The following is a 21,078-nucleotide window of genomic DNA, read 5'->3' as shown; positions in this document are numbered from 1 at the left end:
TGCATACCTGTCACCTACTAATTGGCTTTAGCTCTAATAGTCACATTTGCATGGTCCTCCTACTTGCAGTTGCTAGCTATGCCTATTCTACATTCTTGTGCTCTTGAAAGCTGTTTGTGAGACTCTGCCAAGGTCGCAGTGACCTTGTTGATTTTACTGAAACAGTCAGCGGTTCCCACTGTGGCCTCACCTTGCTACTTATGCTAAGGCCTTCAGAACAGGCTCTGCTCGTACAACTGCTCTGCAGACCCATGTCCCTTATTTTTAAGCCCTTCTCCAACAGGGGGGAAACACTCTGGAAATATCAAAGCTACAGAGGAAAGGCTATGGTGAGTAGTGATAAGTATTTAATAGGAAACATGTCTACTGATAACAGTAAGAGAGAACTAATGGAAAGCCCATGCTGATTTCAACTGTTGAATCTATCATGGCAAGGGAAACAATCTCTTGGGTAGCCTTGCAACATCCTGACCTGCATGAGGCCTTATAGCTTAGTTTAAGGACTATTAAGTGTTGGATAAAATCTGCTGCAGTGTAAGGTGAAAAGCTGTTATTTAATCAAAATCTCCATGTGAATTCGAACTTGCTAGGAATATTTCCCTTAAATAAATCCATATTGAGAGAATTTGTCAGACTGTGTAACTTCGAGTTGCCAGAACTCAGTATGACCTCCTAAAGACATCCCAAACACCTTTTTGTTAGAGCTTCTCTGGCATGTCCTGTGCTGTATGATGATTTAGGTCAATGTGCCTGCCTGCCACTATTCTTTAAAACAATCTAAAAGGCAAAGACTTTGTGTTCTCACATTCTGTTTGCACAGCTGGAAGCTACAATTTTTTACACTCTGTTTTGTGCTCCTTGGATCAATACAAAGTTGAGCCAGAGCAAAATGCCCATAGCCACTGAAACCAACAGCCGGGCCTGAGCCTATCAAATTCACATCATTTGGCATTTGCTGATTCTCTGAAGCAAGATCCAAGCTCCATATAGGTCATGAACATGTCAGGGCTCTGTTCAAGGTTTCTTACACATAATTTTATAGTTAGGAACCCAGAAAGTACTGTGGTCAATCTTGCTGCACAGGGCTCTTTGTATGGATACATCAGGAACCTTGAACAGTGATGGGCCAAAGACTCAGACAGAGGTCTACTTGAGGGACAAGGGACATCTCAAGTCTCACTGATACTGCCAGGAGTTTGACCGTGTCTGGTTAGAAGAGTAGAGTCAAGCCACCAGTAAGCAGCATCCTGGCCTCTCCTTTACTTGACCGGATAATGAAGGCTAGGGGTCTATTGCTAGCCGAGATCTCTTAAACTCACAGTAAACACCAGGACATTCCAAGAATAAGGGAAATAAATGGGCCCGTATTGGCCCAGGCCAAGATACGTTCAGACCTTTTTTTTCTGAGTGCATGTTTCTGTGGGGGAACGTTATCCTCTTGCTCATAATTTCCTGGAGATGCAGCCAGGTGCTGGGCACACTGCTGGCAGGGTTGTACCACAGATGGCCTCACACCTGCACCAGCTGTGGGTGGCTGCTGGAGGCAACCTGTCTCTGGAGCCTCTGGAGCACCCTGGTGCCTTGACCCCCTCCACACTGTCCTAAGGACCTTGCTTCCTCATCCTCTCCCTGAACCCTGCCCCTATGCTTGCCCTTGTGCTTTGTTACAGGTGTGAATCACAGGGTTTCCACCAGTCTGATTCATCCCTGCAGCCGGAATGAGGTCCCAAACTGGGCAGAGCTCCTTCTTGGTCTGCCAGCCCCCTTCATCTCACGCTGTGTGTCCCCTGTGCAGCTCTTGTCCCTCTGGTGCCCCCATATCCCCACAGGGGAATGTTCTCCCATGTTGCCATAGGCACTGGGCAGTGGTTTTCATGGACCAGAGGCAGGCACATGAAGAGCAACAACCACAAGTAATTTGCTTCCAATGTGCCTCATTTTGCCTTGGCAAATCACTCAGAGAACGTCTCACTGGCTATGGCCTGAATAAACATCAGCTGCGCAAGCAACCATGTATAATGCGGTATTTTTAAAACTGAATTGCAGTGGTAGTGTCTAGTTTCCCATGACCTTTTTTCTGCTGATATGCCACAGCTTTCCTTGCTCGAGCATCTCGTTTCCCCTGGAGCACAGCATGGCCAGCTACTTCCACCAGAGCCATCAAACGGGAAGTGAAAGTGAAAATAACGGTGGTGGCTTGAAGGCACCACGAAGTGAAGTCAGTTGCAGTAAGGAAAGAAACCGCTCTTTTCCCGTGGTTAACACAACCCAGTGCTGATGTGCAGGATGGCGAGCACACAGCCGCAGGTAGACCAGCAGAAAACAGTCGACAGAGAAACCCAGCACGGATCCCTGGGTCCTCCGTCCCCAGCTGCGCACAGGGGCTGCACCGCCTCCTGATTTCCCTTTCTCCTGCTTTTGCTTCACTCCTCCCCGGGCCCGGGAGCACCATCCACCCCTCAGCCCGGGCACCGCCTCACGCTGGGGCCGGCGGTTTCTGTGCGATTCCCAGGCCTTCCGCCCACCAGGGGGTGAGGCACGACCCGGCCCAGCACGGCCGCGCAGCAGCAGCAACGGCCACCGCAGCGCCCAGCGGCGAGACGGGCTGCTGGGAACCCCCACGCCCCCTCGGTGTGCCAGGCCCAGCACCGCCCGCAGCTGAGAGCGGCGGGACAGGACCGAGGCGGCACCGCCTCCCCGCGCCTGCGCACGGCCCGTCTGGGGTTTAGCGCCGGGGCATCTGCGCTGCACCTGGAACCTGCGGTCCCGTCCGACCCCTGTGCCTGGTGCAGCCCGCCCTGCCCTGCCCCGGCCTAGCCCGCGCCGCAGGTGGGGAGAGCAGCTGCTGCTGCGGTAGGGGGGAGGCGGCGGGCCTGGGACGGGAGCCGGGCTGAGAGCGGCCTGTGGCTGCGAGGCCCTGCCGGAGCTAGGCGGCCGGACGGGGGCTGTTGCCGCGGTTCGTGGGTTTCGGCGAGGCCTGGGCAGGCCCGCGGCGGGGCTTTGCTGATCCCCGGGCGGCCGGGGCTGCTGCCCGCCCCCCTTTGCGCCGAGACCTCCGGCCGGGCGGCTGCGGGGCCGGCCCGGGTCAGCCCGGTAGCGGCCGAGATCGCCGGGCCTTGGTCTGCGTCCGCCGGCTGGAAACTTCGCCATGTTTGCGAGAGCAGCTGCTACTCTGGCCTGACGGGCCTTGAATCTCAGGGCCGTTCTTGACTTCTGTGTTCTTGGCAGCGTCAGCCTTACCGAGCGGGCTGTGTCTGAGAGGTGGGTCTGTAAAGGGCCTCTGAAAGGCGGCACTGGAGGTGGCCACCAGCGCTGAGCAAGTTTGTGGCTGCAAAGTCATTGCCTGACCCTGCTGCGTTCTGTGTTTTGGAGGCGCTTGTGATGTTAGTGATTCAGACACAGCTGACAGGCCAGGAGATGGTTGTATTTCAAAATCTTTTCCTGTTTTGGAAGAGAAGTAGGTTTGTAACTTCAAGTTTATATATTTGCATATAAGGGGTAAGAGTGCCACTCTAACTCTTTAAAGAAGTGTAGCAATCTAGCTTAACTCTTTGAAGTTTCACTGAGTTTCTAAACAAGAAGTATTTTTCTCAAGTCTCATGTGTAACTCAAGATGTGGTGGTTCTGTGTGCGTGGGACATTGTTTGTGTTTTGTCTATGTACTGTCCTGCTTCAGAGCCATAGCACTCTGAAGGACGCAGTCTTAAATGCAATTCCAATATCACAACATACTTTTAAATTTACTGAATTCTTTCTTACAGACAGTGAATTCAAGGAAACCCAGACAAGTCTAAGGAGACTGGAGTGTGTGCATCGCTTACCAGGGAGAGAGTGGGTCAAAGCACAGCTGTTAAGGAATTAGGGTTTGTGACTCTGGTGACAGTGTAGAGGCTGTCACATATCAAGATGGTGTATTTTTAGCTCTACTATTGTTCAGCATATAAGCTCTGGATAAAAAAAAAAGCATTCTTGAGTTTTTGGTCAGCTGTTTATAAGGGTCCATATTTGTTTGCGGGGCAAAGGGCAGGGCGTGCTGAAGGAACATTTTTCACTTGAACATTGTCTGTTTTCTCATTTGTGAACCAAGACTTGCCTATGGCAGCAGAAAAACACTATTAAATTCTAATTATTGAAGCACAAGTACAGTTGGCATTGGAGGATACATGTGCATTAGTATTTTAATGCAAATTAAGGGTGTGTTCCTGAAGTGAATTCCCAGTCATCCTCACTTGTTGCACTTTGGTTCATGTCACAATGTGACCTGGGAGTGCATGAACTCCCTTCCTTTTGGAAGAAACTACAAACAGAAAGTGCACTTCAGTTGTCAGTCAGTGTTCAGTCTAGGCTGGAGCTAGTATGAAATAAACCTACAAAAAGTGTGTGTTGTGGATGTTGGATCCCTAATAACTGTTTATTTTTGTGGAGTTGCTGCTTGTTCTGTGTGTTTAGTTGTTAATGTAGACATAGCCTGAGCCTACCATGAGTAGAACAGGTAAATTGAATAGTTGTAACACAACAGCACCAGGGATTGATCCCTAAGCGTTCAGACCTGTAACTGTGGCAGCTATTGCCTAATTTGCAAGACTCAAGTTTCATAGCCTAAAGTCTGTAGGTCAGCTACAAGGAGAACATCAAGGAAAAAACGCATGTGGAATAATTGTCAACAACTTTTTCGGGGAACTTTTTTCAATAACTCAGTACTTTATATTTTATTTAAATAATTCCCATTATTGAACAGCTCCCCAAATGTAAAATGTTTTAAAGGTGCTGTATCAACATAAGGATAAATAGTTTTCCTTCTTATAAGGGTTCCATGACTTAAATTAATAAAATATTGCTAGATATTTACTGAAACAGGAACTGGGACTTCTTGGTGGTTGTCAAATTACTTAGGAAGGTTTCTACTTCCCTGGCTTTAAATTTCAGGTGCTGTAGGTTTCAAGGTATTTTCAGTGGTATGGCTGAAAAACTATAGTAATGAGAAAATGTTTACATTTCCATAGGTAGCAAAAATTGCTTTTGTGATTAATACTTTTTTTTTAACAAGTCTTTATAAGTGCTATATATTGGGAGCATTAAAGTAGCTCCCATTGTTTTCCTTTACTGTCCTGTGAATTGACCCTCTTGAGGGTTGAAGGGAATCATCAGTTTAAACACCTGGAGATCCGTGTTTCGAACTTGGAAGCTAGTGGCTGACTTCATGTTCTCAGAAAAACAAAACAAGTCCAACCTTAAAAGCTTATTAGAATTTGACTTGTAGTGTGTGTGTGGAATCAACTGAAAATTGTGAACTCAGTTTTTAGAGCAAGAAAGTCTTGATTTTTTTTTTTTTTTCTACATAGAGATTGATGTGTTGTGTGAAAGTCTGTGTGATAACAACCCTTTGAAAAGCACTGTGAGACTGTAGCAGCCTTTTGCCAGCTATTGTACTATTCTAGCATAAAAGCCTCTCTTTGGTCCCCCTACATGTTGAGCATATTAGATGGTCTGAACAAATGTCCCAGTTAGTTCAGGTTGTTACAGTTTGGGATTGACTCCAGTTTGACTGGGCCTTAATGCTTTGAAGGTCATAAGGGATCAGAAGGCAACAGGAGTCTTATTGGAGTAGTGACCATAGACAAGCAGTTACCTGATGTGGAATAAAATGCAGGCCTGGTTTGAATCGTTCTTCCTGAAAACTTTCTTCTGACTTTTATTTTAGACATGGGAAAATCACTTTCTCACCTGCCTATGCACACATGCAAGGAAGATGGCTATGATGGAGGCACAGTGTCTGATAATATGAGGAATGGGTTGGTTCACTCAGAATTGCACAACGAAGATGGCAGATGTGGAGATGTATCACAGTTTCCCTATGTGGAATTTACAGGCAGAGACAGCGTCACCTGCCCAACTTGCCAGGGAACAGGAAGAATTCCACGAGGTAAATTTTCTATATTTCCTTTTTAACCTATAAATTTACTTCATAAACTTGTGCAGTTATAACTGGATGAATGACACATAGATTGAGCCAGCTTTGACTGTTACATGTTAGGTGTTCTCTTGTCTGTACAATTCTAGTGTTCCTTGGTTCTCAGCTTTATATTTGCACATATACCTAGTTGTTGCAAGTTCTAAACCTTTAGTTTTGTGACTTTTTATTGCATCTTTTTTTAACTACATATTTTAAACCTGTGTATGTCCAAGTGGTGTAGCAGGTTGCCAACCATTTCCCCTTGGCCTATGGGGGGCTTCATTCTGCTCCCCATCCCTGTCTTCCAGCTCAGGGGGCTGAGTACCCAGAGGAAAACTGGTCTTACTATTAAAGACTGAAGCAGAGAGGCATTAAGTACCTCAGCCTTTTCCCCATCCTTTCTCACTAAGTTTCCCCTTGAGTCCAATAAAGGATGGAGATTCTCCCTAGCCCTCCTTTTGTTATGAGTATATTTATAGAAACATTTTTTTCAGTATCTTTCATGGCAGTAGCCAGATTAAGTTCTAGTTGAGCTTTGACCCTTCTGATTTTCTCCCTGCGTAACCTCATGACATCCTCATAGTCCTCCAGAGTTGCTTGCCCGTTCTTCCAAAGGTCATAAATTCTCCTTTTATTCCTGAGCACCAGCTGAAGGTCTCTGTTCAGCCAGGCTGGTGGTCTATTCCACTGGCTTGTTTTTTGGCACATGGGGACAGAATGCTCCTGAGCCTCTAAGATTTCCTTCTTGAAGAGAGATCCGCCTTCCTGGGCGCCTTTGCCTTTCAGGACTGCCTCCCAAGGGACTCTGCCAGTCATCCTCCTAAACAGGTCAATGTCTGCCCTCCAGAAGTCCAAGGTGGCAGTTCTCCTGACCCTCCTCTTGATTTCCCTGAGAATCAAAAACTCTATTGTTTCACGATTGCTGTGCCCAGGACGACCTCTAACCATCACTTTTTCCCACAAGTCCTTTTCTGTTCACAAACAGGTCCAGTGGGGCGCCTGCTCTAGTTGTCTCCCTCACCAACTGTGTTGGGAAGTTGTCTTCCACACACTCCAGGAACCTCCTGGACTCTTTCCTCTCTGCTGGTTTTGTTTGCTTGCTGCCCTCATCGTTTGCTTTTCCTTTTCATTTAATAAAATATTCTATATGATAAGCCATTTGTTTAGAAATAGACCTTTGAATATTTAAACGGTTGAAAATAAGGGATTTGTGTGTTACTTGTTAAACTTTATACTACGATGTATTCTTTGAGTACCCCTGAAGTCAGCAGTGTGGAAAAGCTATGGAACTGAAAATTATCTTAACCAAAAGACTACAGAGAAGACGGTTTTCTTGGTAACTTGAAATATTTGATAATATTGATGCCAAACTTATAGTGCTAGTTAAAATGCAGTAGTAGCAGGATTCTTATGTTCAAAAGCTTATATTTTGGAGCATTCTTGGATGTGATAAATTAATTCACATTTGTCTAAGTATTAAACATTTTGCAGTAACTATTAAAAATGCATGTTGTCCATGAATTCTAATGAAATAATATTATTAAAGCTAGAATTTCAGATGAGTTATTAGAATAAATAAGACTGTCTTTTTAATTATTCCTCAGTACTTAAAAAAATAATAATGTTTAGGTTTTTTTGAGTGGGGAGGGGGAAAATTAAGTGTTCACAGAAAGACTGCATGACTAGAGGGGATGGCTGTCATGTGATATAATGGTTGATTAGCTAAGCGATAATGCTGGTCAAGTTCTGCAATTGACTTTAAAAAATGCAGATCTGACTGGGTCTTGAGACCTCTCTCTGCTCATACAGATAAATCACAATTCCATTTTCTTGTAGAGCAAATAGCAAAAGCTATAAAAACAGATGTAGTCCATGTATTTAAAACATCTGGCGTTGTGGGTTTTTATTTCTACTGTTAAGATATCCCCTTTTAAAAATGTCGTTTAGTGAAGTAACTTGTTGCTTGGAGAATTTCCAGTAGATGCTTCTTTGACTTGCAGAGTGCTGCTGCTCAGTCCTGTAAGAAATGGTTGTATAATATATATTAGTGACTTCTGAAATACAGTGTGTGTGTAACTTGTGTTGCCAAGCTGGCCAAACTGATATAGGTGTTTGTTTTTAAACAAACCCGACTTCTGCTTTTCGGAAGAGTACACGTAGAATGCCTTCTGGATTGGTTCTTACTGCCTGAACTTCTAAATGTTCTTTTTCCTATGATTTCATATGATCTGACAGAGAGAGCTGAAAGCTGTTATGTACCTCCATTTCTTCTGAGAAAACTGTGCCAGAGGCATGCTGCCTCGTGAGGATGTATGCAGTGCAGAGGCAGAACTTGTTACTGTTTTGGTCTTTGTGGGCTTGGTGGTTTTTCCTTTCCACATTGTATAAGCCATGATCTATTTCAGAAGGTGACCTAAGCTACAGAAATATTCTACTTGGGCCCTTATCTGGAATGTAAATGTTTATCTTTAGTATTTATTCTTTGGTGCCATTAAGTTATAACAGGTGTTCTTTATTTGAAGCAACTGAAAAAATACTTATTCTTTGTTTAAATTCTGAAATGATGTTTTTATTTCCAGGTCAGGAAAATCAACTGGTAGCATTAATTCCATACAGTGATCAGAGACTGAGGCCAAGAAGAACGTAAGTTAATAGTTGTGATGCATGAATCTACAGTTAGTTCCTCTCTTCTAGTTAAAATTCAGCAGTTTGAAGGAGATGGTGTTAAGAATAATCAAGCAAAAGTCACTGCAATGTTATCTTGCATTCGGTATTGAAAGAATCCTGCTTGTAATATCAACCTTAACCTCTAACTCTAGGAGAGTTATTGAGTAACAGGTACGTGTACTCCCATCACCGTATGTCTTACAAAGCCAAGTAATACTGTATCATTTTGATTGATCTAAGCAAATATATCTCCAGTGTTAAAGTCTGAGTAAAGTGATAACTGCTTTAGACCACTCTTACAAAATAAGTCACCTGGAAATTAATTTGTAAAGCTCTGAGCAGCTAGCAAAATCAACAAATTCATCATTCGAATATAACATACGTAACTTTATTTACTATGACCTACTTAAAGGTTTAACTACAGTGCTTAGGGCTTTTTGTTCTGACTGTTTTTGTGTGAGGAATGTGTGTGGTGTTTTGACTTTTGGTTTGGGTTTGTTTTGGTTTTTTTTTTTTTTTTGGCGTGTATGTTTGTGGTGGTTTTTTGTTTGTTTGTTTGTTTGTTTGTTTTGTGTGTGTGTGTGGTTGTTGTTGTTTGGTTTGTTTCCTTAATTTTTGGATGTTTCCGTAGTAAACGGAAATGAGTGCCAGGAAAGAAAATACAATAACTTCACATAATGCTATCCTCAATCATATGTCTGATGTAGTAATAGTACAAATTTGAAACATGTTACTTTAGTATTCTAATTTTGAGAAAATTGAAGCTTCAGTTGAGGCTTTTATTTGTGTATTTTTTTAATCATACATGCACACCCCTTTTGTGTTAGGTTAATTGTGAATTTCCTGTTCCTTAGCAGGAGCCTAACACTTTCCTTAAAAGTCTCTTCTGACAAATAATTCTGTGTGAGGCATGTAAGAGCTTTATTCTTTCTTTCTGGGCGTGTTGTGCAAGAGTCCTGCAGAAGTTCCTACACAAGTTCTGCTATAAATAAATTTTAAGAGGAAATGCTTATGTTTCAAAGTACATAAATATTTACCTCTTTTCCTCTGTAAGTTAAAAACGCTGGGATAACAGCATGTTTTGACACTTGATTTCTGATGTATATACAAGAGTAACGTCTCTGAGACATAGATGTGAGGTGCAACATAGTGGTGTTTTTTTTTTTCCCCTCCTTTGGAAGCTAATGGGAGCTAGAAATAGACTGAAGTAATTGTATTGACTAGTCAAGCTCCTTATCACTTAAAGGAAAATAATATGCCACTATTGTTTAACATGCTTTTGACTCTGAAATGTGTTCTTTTATTCCCCAGAAAGCTCTACGTGACTGCTTCTGTAGTTGTATGTTTACTGCTTTCTGGGCTGGCTGTATTCTTCTTGTTTCCTCGCTCAATCGATGTTGAATACATTGGTGTGAAGTCGGTATATGTCAACTATGAACAGAGTAGACGTATAATATATCTAAATATTACGGTAAGTCTTGCTATCTGCTTGGACATCTGTAATGGATAAATGCAACAAGAGGTACTACTGTGACAGTTTAGTGCCTTAAATACAAGCAGATTTAATGACCAGTTTGAAAAATGTAACTGGACCAGCTGTGGCTGGCTCCAGTACTTAAAGCTAATAGACGTGTAGTTGCAAGCTACCATTGGGTTTTTTGTTCTCATGGAAACAGTGACTTTGGTGTTCTCTGCATTATTTTTGGAATATGGGTGACACGTAGATTGTGTATGTAGGAACACTATTAAATACAGTCTTGGTGTTATGCATCTTAGCAAAACTGGTTTTGAGGAAAAATGATTTCTTATCCATCCTAAAACTTCACATGCTTCTTGACTTTTTGGTAATGCTGTCAATATATACCTAAAGACTTCTGGTAGAGTGCCTCATTTTAAATAGAGCAAAGCAGCTATGGGAGAAGAAGGTCCTGTGATAGCTAAATGACAGCCATCCTGGCTTGTAACAGAAATAGCGTGGCCAGCAGGATGGGGGAAGTGATCGTCCCCCTGTATTTGGCACTGGTGAGGCTGCATCTCAAATCCTGTGTTCAGTTTTGTGCCCCTTACTACAAGAAAGACATTGAGGTGCTGGAGCAAGTCCAAAGAAAAGCAGTGAAGCTTGTGAAGAGTCTGGAACACAAGTTGTCTGAGGAGCGGCTGACAAAGCTGGGGTTCTATGATTCTAAATTTCTTGGGAGGAATAATTGAAGATAAGAAGAAATGCAGTATTTGCAGTGGAGGGTGGTCACTAGGGAAGTCGTGCAGAAGTTTTGCTGCTCAATATATTCACAGAAAAAAAAAAAAAGAAAAACGAAAAAACCCAAAAAACCTGAGAAAGACTTTAAGTTATTGTCCCTTACCCTCCTTGCTACCAATCCTAGAAGGCACGGAAATATACTTGCATAATTTCTGATATTCCTGTCTTGGGCACAAATTTCAAAATGTGCGCTCATCAGAATGGATAGCTGTTAGTGTTTTGTGTTTGTTTTGTGTTTTTTTTTTCCAGAACACTCTAAATATAACAAACAACAACTATTACTCTGTTGAAGTGGCAAATATCACAGCCCAAGTTCAGTTTTCAAAAACAGTTATTGGCAAAGCACGGCTAAACAACATCACCAACATTGGTCCTCTGGATATGAAACAGGTAAATAAGACAGGCTTTCAAAGTTGAATGAGTGTTCATCATCTTCTATAAATCTACTGATTTGTGTTTTCATTGCTTTTATTTTTTTTAGATTGACTATATGGTGCCCACAGTCATACAAGATGAAATGAGCTACATGTTGTAAGTGTACTCGCCTCTAAATATCACATGGGTCTTACTAAAAATTACAATGGTGCTAAAAACTGCCTTTTTTCAAAGTCAGCAGAAATGTATTTGCAGAGATGATGCGGCATTTTCTTTGTGTGAGTTTTATAGTACTGATAAATAGTTGAACCACAGTTGTTTCAGTGGTTTCACATAGTGGCTTGCTGTTCCTGCTTCTCACCACTTTGAGTGGTATCTGTATCCCAATGTTTTAGGCGCTGGCAATAGCTAGGACCCACTGCTTTGTGGGGAGAAAAGTGCAGGTGTGTTCCCCCAAAATGTTCTCTAGTAACTTTCCCACAGACTTCTCTGGTGGTAGAGGGAATTTGTATTAAATTCTATGCAAATTAGAGAGTAATTTGTATTTTTTTTCTTCAGACCATGTGCATACAATGGTGTAAGCAGTGTTTACATCTGTTCTTCGAACTTTTAAGCTGTTTTTCATAGCTTCTGAAAGTTCATTTGACCGGCATGCTATTAGCTCAGTATATCTTGGTAACAAAACCAGATGTTACTACTTTTACACTGAAATTCAGACTAAACAGAAAGACTTAACTGCTGAAACTTCTGGTCTGTGTGCAGTTCCAGTGTATGGCAGCCCCTTTGGGGTGGGAGAGAACCTTTATAGCTTTGAAGTGTTGGAATAAATAGAAATAGGTATGAAATAGCAAATTGGGAGCTAACTTTAAATAAGTGGAAAGGGTTTTATTTTATTATACCCCTGTCACTTCTTAAAGGAATGTAAGTTAGGTTTACGTAAACCCTGAATCCTGTGAATCTGTGCTTGGGATGCATGAGGAATAAATAAATGCGGCCTTCATAAAGCTCATGTTAATACCTACATAGTCTTGCTTTTGGTGCAGTAACGCACTGAAACTTCTTTCATTTTCAGTACTGTGACCTTAAGTAATGCTGTTGAGAGTTTGTTGCCAACAATAGCTGCAACTTTTGACTGCAAGCTAGTGACTAACCTTAAAAAAAAAAAAATGGATGACTTTTGGTGTATAGAGAGACTTGGACAAGCAAAAGCTGCTCTGCCTGACCTGTTAACAGTTATTGTTGATGGGCTTCTGCTCTTCCACTGTACTGTGAGTCTTGAAAGCCTGGGTTCACTGGGTGGAACAACCGTGGAGACAGCTCGTGGGCTTCCTTAGTTTGAACACCCAGCTGAAAGCATCAGCTGGTCTTAGTGATGTTTTGTTTTAGTTACTATTTGGGTTTTTTCTCCACACACAAATATTTAAATTTTCAAGGAAGGCACTAGGATAATCTTGGTAATACAGATAGTATTGTATTTTCACGTTTCCCCAGCTAGTCAATTTAGGTCTTGTGTTAGTCATAACTTGTTTGGATCCTGGAGAGTGTGTGTCCTTCTGTCCTGTAAAATCAGCTTAGGTTGAATACAGGAGATCTTAGAGACCTGAAGTGTCTGCATATAGTAATCTGGCTCCAGCAGGTCTGTATGATTAAATAAGCATCCTACATTTATTTTAGAGAACTGTCTCTATGTGATATTTACCTTCACTGTTGTTTCCTAGCTACAGTGTTGTGCTGTGTGGTGTGTTTGTTTTGGGGGCTTTTGTTTTTTTTAAAGAAAAGACTTATTTCCAGATACTCTAGACTTAAAACAAGAGTATGTTGGTGGTGTACCTCTCTGCTTGTTGGCTGGTATGTGCTGTTGGGTACGAGTTGGATTTGTATGATGTTACATGTTGTCTATATTTTGGATTAGAAAACTACTATAACTGAAAGTCTCTGGTATTGTGGTCTAATTAAGTCCTGTTTCAAGCCTAGCAGGAAAAAAAAATCCAAATATTTGTCATTACTGTAGATACCAATATAAAAATATTTTTAATACCAAACTATTTTATTTTATATTCATATCATTTGGATCACTTCTGTTTATTCAGTGTTCAATATTTCATGATAATGTTTGGTGCTGGGGAAAAGAATTATAATGGCATGCAAATCTTGTAGGTGGCTGCCATGCAGTCTTCTTGCACTGATCGCATGCTTTTCATTCCAGAGCTGATAAATTTGTGACCAAGAGCAATTGATTTAAGGAGGAGGGAGGGGAAGGTATACACTTACATAGCGCTCTGTATAACTGGTATATAAGTGTACATCAGAAGATGTAAGTCTTAACAGGGTATCTCACAAGCAAATAATAACTCTTAATTTGAAAAATCTCTGCAGGTTGTTTAAAGGTCATGATGCATAATACAGAAAGAGGAGGAGTGCAAAAAAAAAAATTTACTTTCCAAAGTTCTTGGTACTTTTTGACCAAGAATAGCAAGCCTTCAAGACTTTTTTTTTTTTCCCCTCCATGTAAATTGCTGCTTTTAGAAGAAAAGATACTGAAGTTGGCATAGCACTGATCGTAGAATAGTTTGGGTTGGAAGGGACCTTCAAAGCTTACCGAGTCCAGCCCCCTGCAGTGAGCAGGCACATCTTCAACTACATCAGGCCGTTCAGAGCCTCATCCAGCGTTTCCAGGGACAGGGCATCTACCCTCTCTCTGGGCAACACATTCCAATGTTTCACCACCCCAATTGTAAAAAAAATTGTCTTTTAAATTTTTCTTTCTATATATAAATGTCGCATGAAGTTGAATTGCAACAAATTGTCTATATCTCTTCATAGTAAAAGTCTTCATTAGTGACTAAGTGATATTGATGTGCTTTAATTTGTTGTTCAGGTCAACTTTCATTAGTTTCACAGGATGCTTTTGTTGGCAAGCATTGTATGTAAGCAAGCACATGTGAATATAGTTCATGTGAAAACAAGACTATGTATATAAAAGTAGACTAAGTGAATATACAATCACTGGCAGTGTTTTTTCAAGAAGTATTTTAGTTGTCATTGCTAGCAACTCTATAGTCTCCGTATACGCAGATAGCAGAATCCAGTTGAAACCACAGTTGTTGCTCTTTAGATAATTACCTGTAAAGCTTGATGTAAATTTAACAATTGTTTTTGTTTTTTGCAGTGACTTCTGTACTTTAGCATCTATCAAAGTGCATAACATAGTAGTGATGATGCAGTAAGTATGGAAAATTCCTGTTTTTTGAAAGCAACTTAAATATCCTTGTAATTCTCATTGAAATATTGCTCAAATACTTAATCCTGGAGTCTGTGCATCATAGATGAAATGAAATCAACTTGCTTTCTAGTGTAGTAGCTTCATAGTTCATGAAACTGAGCTGTGTCTTTTGACAGGTTCTGGTAAAGACACTTGAATAGATGTAACTGTTGTTACTGGATCTGTTCTGCAGTTGGGCTGTAGCCATGGAGCTAAGGTCTCAGATGCTTTGAAATGAGTTTGTGTGTCAGCCACTGTTCAAAAATTGCTGAGGTCTTTGTGATCTTAAAGCAGTTACATGCTTTAGCTTGTCTAATAATTTGCTTTCTCTTAGCAAAGCAAGGTATAGAGTAAAGCTGAGCTTTACCATTTTCTTTAGAAAAAAAAAAATCTGTTCTCAAGGAACCTAATGTCCTTCATGGAGAAAATCTATCCTGGTAAACTAGTACTGTTTTTAAACTTTATTTAAAATTTTGTTCTTAGTAGTATTACATGTTTTGTTCTGCAGCTTTTTCCCTAAAAACTCTAGTAATGTAAAAACACTGATCTTTAGAATAGGAAACTCAAGCCTCTTACAAAACAAATATCTCCTCTGTTTTTTCTTTTAAAGAGTGACAGTGACAACCTCTTACTTTGGCCACTCTGAGCAAATATCCCAGGAGAGATACCAGTATGTGGACTGTGGAGGAAATACAACCTACCAGCTGGGCCAGTCAGAATATTTAAATGTACTTCAGCCTCCACAATAAAAGCACCTGTTGGTTAGTGTGGAATTACTGCTGCTGATGCTTGCAGAGATCATTTGAACAGGACTGGTACTACGTGAAGGGGAGGGTATGTGCATGTAAAGCCTAGCGAACATGGTGACCTGTTCACTTTAGGTGCAAGGAGGGAAAACGTGCAAAATGTATATAGATGCACTTGTTAAATGTTGTGTTTTCCCCTTCTGTTTGCTTTCTGTTCCTGTAAGGAGTTCTGTCAAGTTGTGTGGTGGCAGGGGGAATATCAGATTCTTGAACTGAATTGGGACCTTTCCTTACAGTGTGGTACATCAAATTAGAGTAACTGTGTGTACGTCTGTATTTAGGTGAAATGTGTCACTAATAAGTATTTTAGAAAAAAATTATACTCAGAAGTTTTAAGTTTATACTTCAGTTCTTGCTGTTTTAATATTGAAACTGGCAGTATTACTACTTAAGTAACAAGATTACTGGGTGTGAAACTTCTTCTAGTAAACCAGTGGCGATAGTTCTTTATTTTGGGATTCTACTTTTGATTTGCTAAATGTGATTAGAGGTGACATGCAGTCTGTGAAAGCCAGGAAAGCTCTGTTGGAAGACACTATACTTGAATGTGTAACTTTTAGAATCTGACGTCTTTTCATTCTGTTCCCCCCGCTACTTTGGAGATGGTATACAGAGGATATGTGTATTACATTATTAGATTTAAATTAAGTGTTAAATTGTTAGATTTGAAGTTGGGTTTAAAAACAAAACAAAGAGTATCCCCAAGAATCATTACTGACAAAGGAAAAAATCGAAGACTGTGTAAAATGAATGAGTGAAGACTTTGACAGTGTCATTTTACTTTGTTTTTTAGTAAACTTCTGAGCACAGCTATTAGAATTGTGATTCTGCAGTTGGAACTAGATGGGAAACTGTTTGGTCATGGGTTTGGGCAGCTTGCTGTAAATTTTCATCATTTTTATTGTTTTAATATACTGTGTATCTAAGCCACTTGTAAGCATTAATATGTTGAGGGATGTATATTTAGTGCACAGGCTCAGTAAGCAATGCAGTATTTATCTGAATCTTCAGAGCACTCACAGTTCACATTGAAGTTACATAAGGAAGAATAAAGCAATTCTCGCTGTAGGAGTAAATGCTGATGTAATCATGAGACTGACCTATAACAAAGCTGTTAAATAGTTTCAGTAGGCTGGTTTGCACTGTGAGAATTCCTGGGGTTATTATCAAACATGGTGATTATAAATTTTGGATCTAAAGTTGTTCAGATCCTGAAGGCTGACCATTGCATGGGTTAGGTACAAAACTTTTAATTAACTGGATCAGGATTGTTTTATTTCAGAAACAGATGAGATGCAGCTGTAAGAAGGTACTATTGAGACTATTACATTGTAACAAATAATATATTTTTTAAAATAGATGTTGCAGTTTTTATGCTGCCCACCTCCTGGAAATAAGCTATATAAAATGAATTGACAATAAACACTATGGAAAAGGCTGCTGAGTAACTTATTGCATCTAACAATCTGTTATGGTCCGGTATTTCAGTGAAGGTACATGTCTACATTAACGTTTTCCTTTATTGGCCTTCCTTAGGTAGACCTAATTGGGTGGGTGGGCAAAGAATATCAATGACGTAAGACTGATTTAAAATATATTAAGTAACCATACAAAAAGCTCTCCTCTGAATTGCTCTGAGCACTTATTATGAATGTTTAAAAAAATTTGGAACCTGAACTGTCAGTTTCATATAAATGTTGATAAGATGGTGTCAGCTTTATCTTTGGAGTACTTCTGGAACTGGAATAATCAATTCTGATGACTTACTGTAGTTACATTCTGAAAATTATTCTGGAATCTGGGCACTGAAAAGTAAACATTCTTTATTACAGCTTACAATCGTAACAAAAACTAGTTCACAATTGACTCTAATCTTCCTAGAGTATAGATGAGGCTCAGTCCTGTGGCTGACAATGCATGGAGAAGCTTGTCTGATAGGACAGTGGAGAGCTAGCTAGAAGCAGAGGGGTGTACTCTTCTATGTTACCTGTTGTAGAAAGATTTGTTTATATTGGAGAGTTGGGAGAGAATTCTGGTTCAAATCATGTCAGATCTGAAGTCTGCCAGCAAGCGATATGGGCTTTTTCTTTTAGACCCAGGCATTTACACCCAGAGTATTGGCTTTGTTTGTTTGGGTTTGTGGTGGTTTGGTGGGTTTTTTTTAAAGTTAAGAAAAACCAAAAACAAATGAACAATTTAAAAAAAAAAAACACAAAAAAAACCCGAAACAAAACCAAAACAAAACAAAACCCCCACAGCTGTAGGTAGATATTTATATCAATTTAAAACAATTTTTTTCTTCAAAGTATAAAAGGTGATATAAAATAACTGGAATGACACAATGACAATTATTTGGTGACAGTAGTGAATGCTGCTTGAACAAGTATGGCAGATGGGAGGCTACACTGTTACACAGTCTTGAGACTCATACTGACATTTGACAGTTTAGCGGATTTGCTGAGCAAAATAACTACTTAAATCTGTGGGTCTTATATTGCATGAAATGCTTGACATTGGCTAATTTAAAATAAAGAATTATGAGTGGATTTGTTCTTTCCATATATGTGATGGAAGGAGGAAGATCCAACTCTTAATGTCTGTCATCCGGGATGTCTAATGGATGTAAATTTTAACATCATCAATTTGCAGTAGACTTACGGAATGACTAAGAATTCTTATCTTAAAAAGTAAAGGGTGGGGTAGAGATCCTGTTAATGAACCCTCGAATTATGTCACAGGAGAATCAAAGCCTTAAGGTTCCACATGTGCTCATATGTCATTGCAAAACTGTCAGCATGTTACTAACCAAATGAGACAAGTATTTGAATTTAACTACTGATCTTAATATAGCATCTTGTCTGATAAGCAGGGAAGCATCAGTTTGAATACTTAGACTTGATTTCTGTGGCTGAGCTTGGAAACAAGATAAGGGAGCAAGGGAAGTCAGTACAAACTTTTATAACTTCATGAACAAGCTGTGGGAATAGATCCAAGTGATGGACCTGTAATTATTTCACTTTTTTTAATCTTGATTTTTTTTGAATAAAAAAGCAAGCTTTCAGTTCACTGTAAATGAGTACAAATTCTCTCTAGAAGATCAGCTTTGAAGAATTTGTGATTTTTTTTATTTTATTTTATTTTTTCCCCTCCTGTTGTTTTCCTGTGTGTGAGGTGATTTCTGAAGGACTTCTTGTGAAGTGATTCATGACTTGCAACTTCCCCCTAATCTTCAAATACTATCAGATACATTTATAGTGGCATGGTAGTATTGTGTTTCAAGGGATTTATTTCTAGTGTAATTCTTTTCACTTGAATTCTTTGTAGCAATTTCTGTACCAAAACCTGTTGCACTTTAAAATGGAAGCTCTGTTAGTTATCTCTTAAAGCACTTTAATGGCACAACTGAGTAACTGTAAAATTTGAAAATTATAACGAGGTAGATTAATATGAACACTTAATTGCATGAAAATGTTGGGTATTTGGCCAACATTCTGACCTGGAGAACAAAATTATTTTAAACATGATGCTTTAAAAATAAATTAATAAAGCCACCAAGAAGACTCAAAGATCTAACCATCAAATATCTGTTTGGAGAGGTTTAAAGGGAAGTGCTCTTACTGAAGATGTAGTACCTGACACTTACTCTTGAATTCCTGGTGTGGGAAAATCCTGTAGAAGCTCAGTCATAATTTGTTTACTCATCTTGATATTTAGGGGTTAGTTGCTTAATTCTTGATCTTTTGTGAGGGCAAGCATAACTACCTTTGTGTGTGGTATAGCTTTGAAGTTCTTAATGCACTTCTGATGTGTCCATGGTCTTGTTGTTAACATTGTGGTGTTTATTTTGCAGCCTTATGTTGGCAGACTTAACTACACACTTTAGTTGACTTTGTTCCAAATTGTCCTTGAAGTTCTTCAAGTGAAAAAAGTTTCTCATACTAGTACCTTGCAAATGTGACTCTAGACTTCTTAACATGTGGTGTATAAAGCCAACTGCTTAAGCGCTTAAGTGCTTGGGTTGAACTGTTTAAGTCTTTAACTGTCTGACTGAATTGTTGTGCCCTTATGATGGGAAAGATAGTGCTTGGAGTAGCAGGTGAAAGATTTCTAGATTCAGAAAATGTTAAAGAGTAATTTTTTTATTCAGCGTTGAAGGCTTCCTTTTTTCTCTCTCCTCCTTTGGCGGGGTGGTTAGTTTGGTTTTGCTTTTCTTCCCACATCCCAAATCTTAGTGGGACATCTGTATGTTCCCAGAGAGCATCTTCCAAAATGGGTGACTTGTTTCAGAGCTGGGCAGCTGTGTGAAGCTTAACATCAGGTGGACTGGTGTTCAAGAGTTAACAGAAATTAGACTAGCAGTAGTATGTACTTGCCTGTCTAACAAAATGCCACAACCTTAGCAATGCTTCCAGGATTGCTATTACTTCTGAAAGGAAAGGGTAAGTAATGTAAGTACAACCAATGTACTACAATAATGGACTACTGCAACCAGCAAAACATTTGTTAGTGTTGGCCCTGATCATACCAAATAGTGTAGATTGGGGTTTTTTGGCTTCGGGGATGGGGAGAAGAATAAACTCAAGCCAAAACCCAACCAAAACATGTTGAAAACAATAATTTGGTATAGCAAAAACAACCAGTGTTTGTCTATTTGAGAAGTCACCTTCTATTTTACCTTTAGGTGGGGAATTCTTGTCATTACCAGAGGGGCAGTTTGAGGTAGTTTGTTCTGCTGCCCTACAGCTTTTGTCATGTAAACCTGCTTTTCAGCCTATAGACAGTACTGTTGGGCAGGAACAGTCGTCTGCAAGGAATCTGCACAGTTGAAGTCAGTGTCAGGCCCTGCAGCGGAGTGTGAGACTGTTGGGTGGCAGTAACACGCTGATCCTCTTACTGTCCTCTTCCACCAGCCATTCAAGGGTCTTAACAGCCTGGTGCATGTGTCTTTGGGTACTCAAATGGCTTTTGCTTTGTATGGGCAGGGATATTTAGTGCCAGACCTGCAAGTGTATTGCTGTGCCTGAATATTTGGGGTCTGACTGTCAGTGCTTTAGTTCCTTTTCTTGTTTTGTTTAAGGAAGCAAACTTAACCACTGTTAACATCCACTGTACAGAGTGTGCATATAATAGCTTGAGATATGTATAGAAATACTAATGAGTGATGACTATTTTTGTAACTTAAGAATTGTAAACTGTTGTTCTTGTAGCTGTGTAGCAAACAATCTATCAACTTAAGCATGATAAACACTATAAGTCAAGGGGTATTTGGGAACGACTTGTAGGATATAACCTCCTTAATATAAGTTAACTGGGGCAAGGGATCTTCTTATTTAGAGATTCAAAATCTGGAGTTAACATGATTATTAATATGTTTCTAGACAGGATTGTTTGACTCGCAATGCTATTAAATTTTCTATTAAAAAGAAGCTTGAGTCATGCATCTTGTTTTTCAAACTGACTTAATTTTTGTTTCCTCCTTCCATATCTCTCACAAGTTTTCCCCGTCTCCCCATGTTTTTCCCACACGCTGTCATGTATTTTCAATGGTATGATTTCAATTTTTGTAACTATTGGCATTCTATGATGTAAAAACTTTGCGATCTACTTTTTTATATATATATTGTTTTATTTTAAGTCTGTAATAAACTGGAGTATCTGAAAGCTAAGCACCATATGTGAATGAATTACTCTTGCCAGAGTGGACCACTAAAGGAACTGAGTTAAGAACCAAGGCTGTGGTGGTGGGTTGACCCCAGCC

The 21,078-nt window shown here is 40.1% G+C and overlaps 1 protein-coding gene across 2 annotated transcripts; it reads left to right on the top strand.

The window, feature by feature from the left end:
- The first annotated feature begins 2,596 nt into the window (after nucleotides 1-2,596).
- On the top strand, nucleotides 2,597-20,986 carry TMEM106B (transmembrane protein 106B). 2 transcript variants are annotated; one of them, XM_065830071.2, is made up of 8 exons: nucleotides 2,597-2,829; nucleotides 5,702-5,923; nucleotides 8,533-8,596; nucleotides 9,932-10,091; nucleotides 11,127-11,267; nucleotides 11,359-11,408; nucleotides 14,422-14,475; nucleotides 15,125-20,986. In XM_065830071.2, exons 2-8 carry the CDS (start codon nucleotides 5,704-5,706, stop codon nucleotides 15,261-15,263), a joined length of 828 nt encoding a protein of 275 aa, XP_065686143.1. In that variant the 5' UTR covers nucleotides 2,597-2,829; nucleotides 5,702-5,703; the 3' UTR covers nucleotides 15,264-20,986. The 2 variants fall into 2 exon arrangements, with proteins under 2 accessions (XP_065686143.1, XP_071661203.1); XM_071805102.1 differs by lacking the exon at nucleotides 2,597-2,829 and adding an exon at nucleotides 2,844-3,261.
- Nucleotides 20,987-21,078: the final 92 nt, after the last annotated feature.

The sequence above is a fragment of the Patagioenas fasciata genome, chromosome 2 (genome assembly GCF_037038585.1).
Source record: "Patagioenas fasciata isolate bPatFas1 chromosome 2, bPatFas1.hap1, whole genome shotgun sequence".
NCBI classification, from domain to species: domain Eukaryota; kingdom Metazoa; phylum Chordata; class Aves; order Columbiformes; family Columbidae; genus Patagioenas; species Patagioenas fasciata.
Note: the sequence above shows the minus strand (reverse complement) of the source record. Positions and strands in the feature narration are given on the sequence as shown.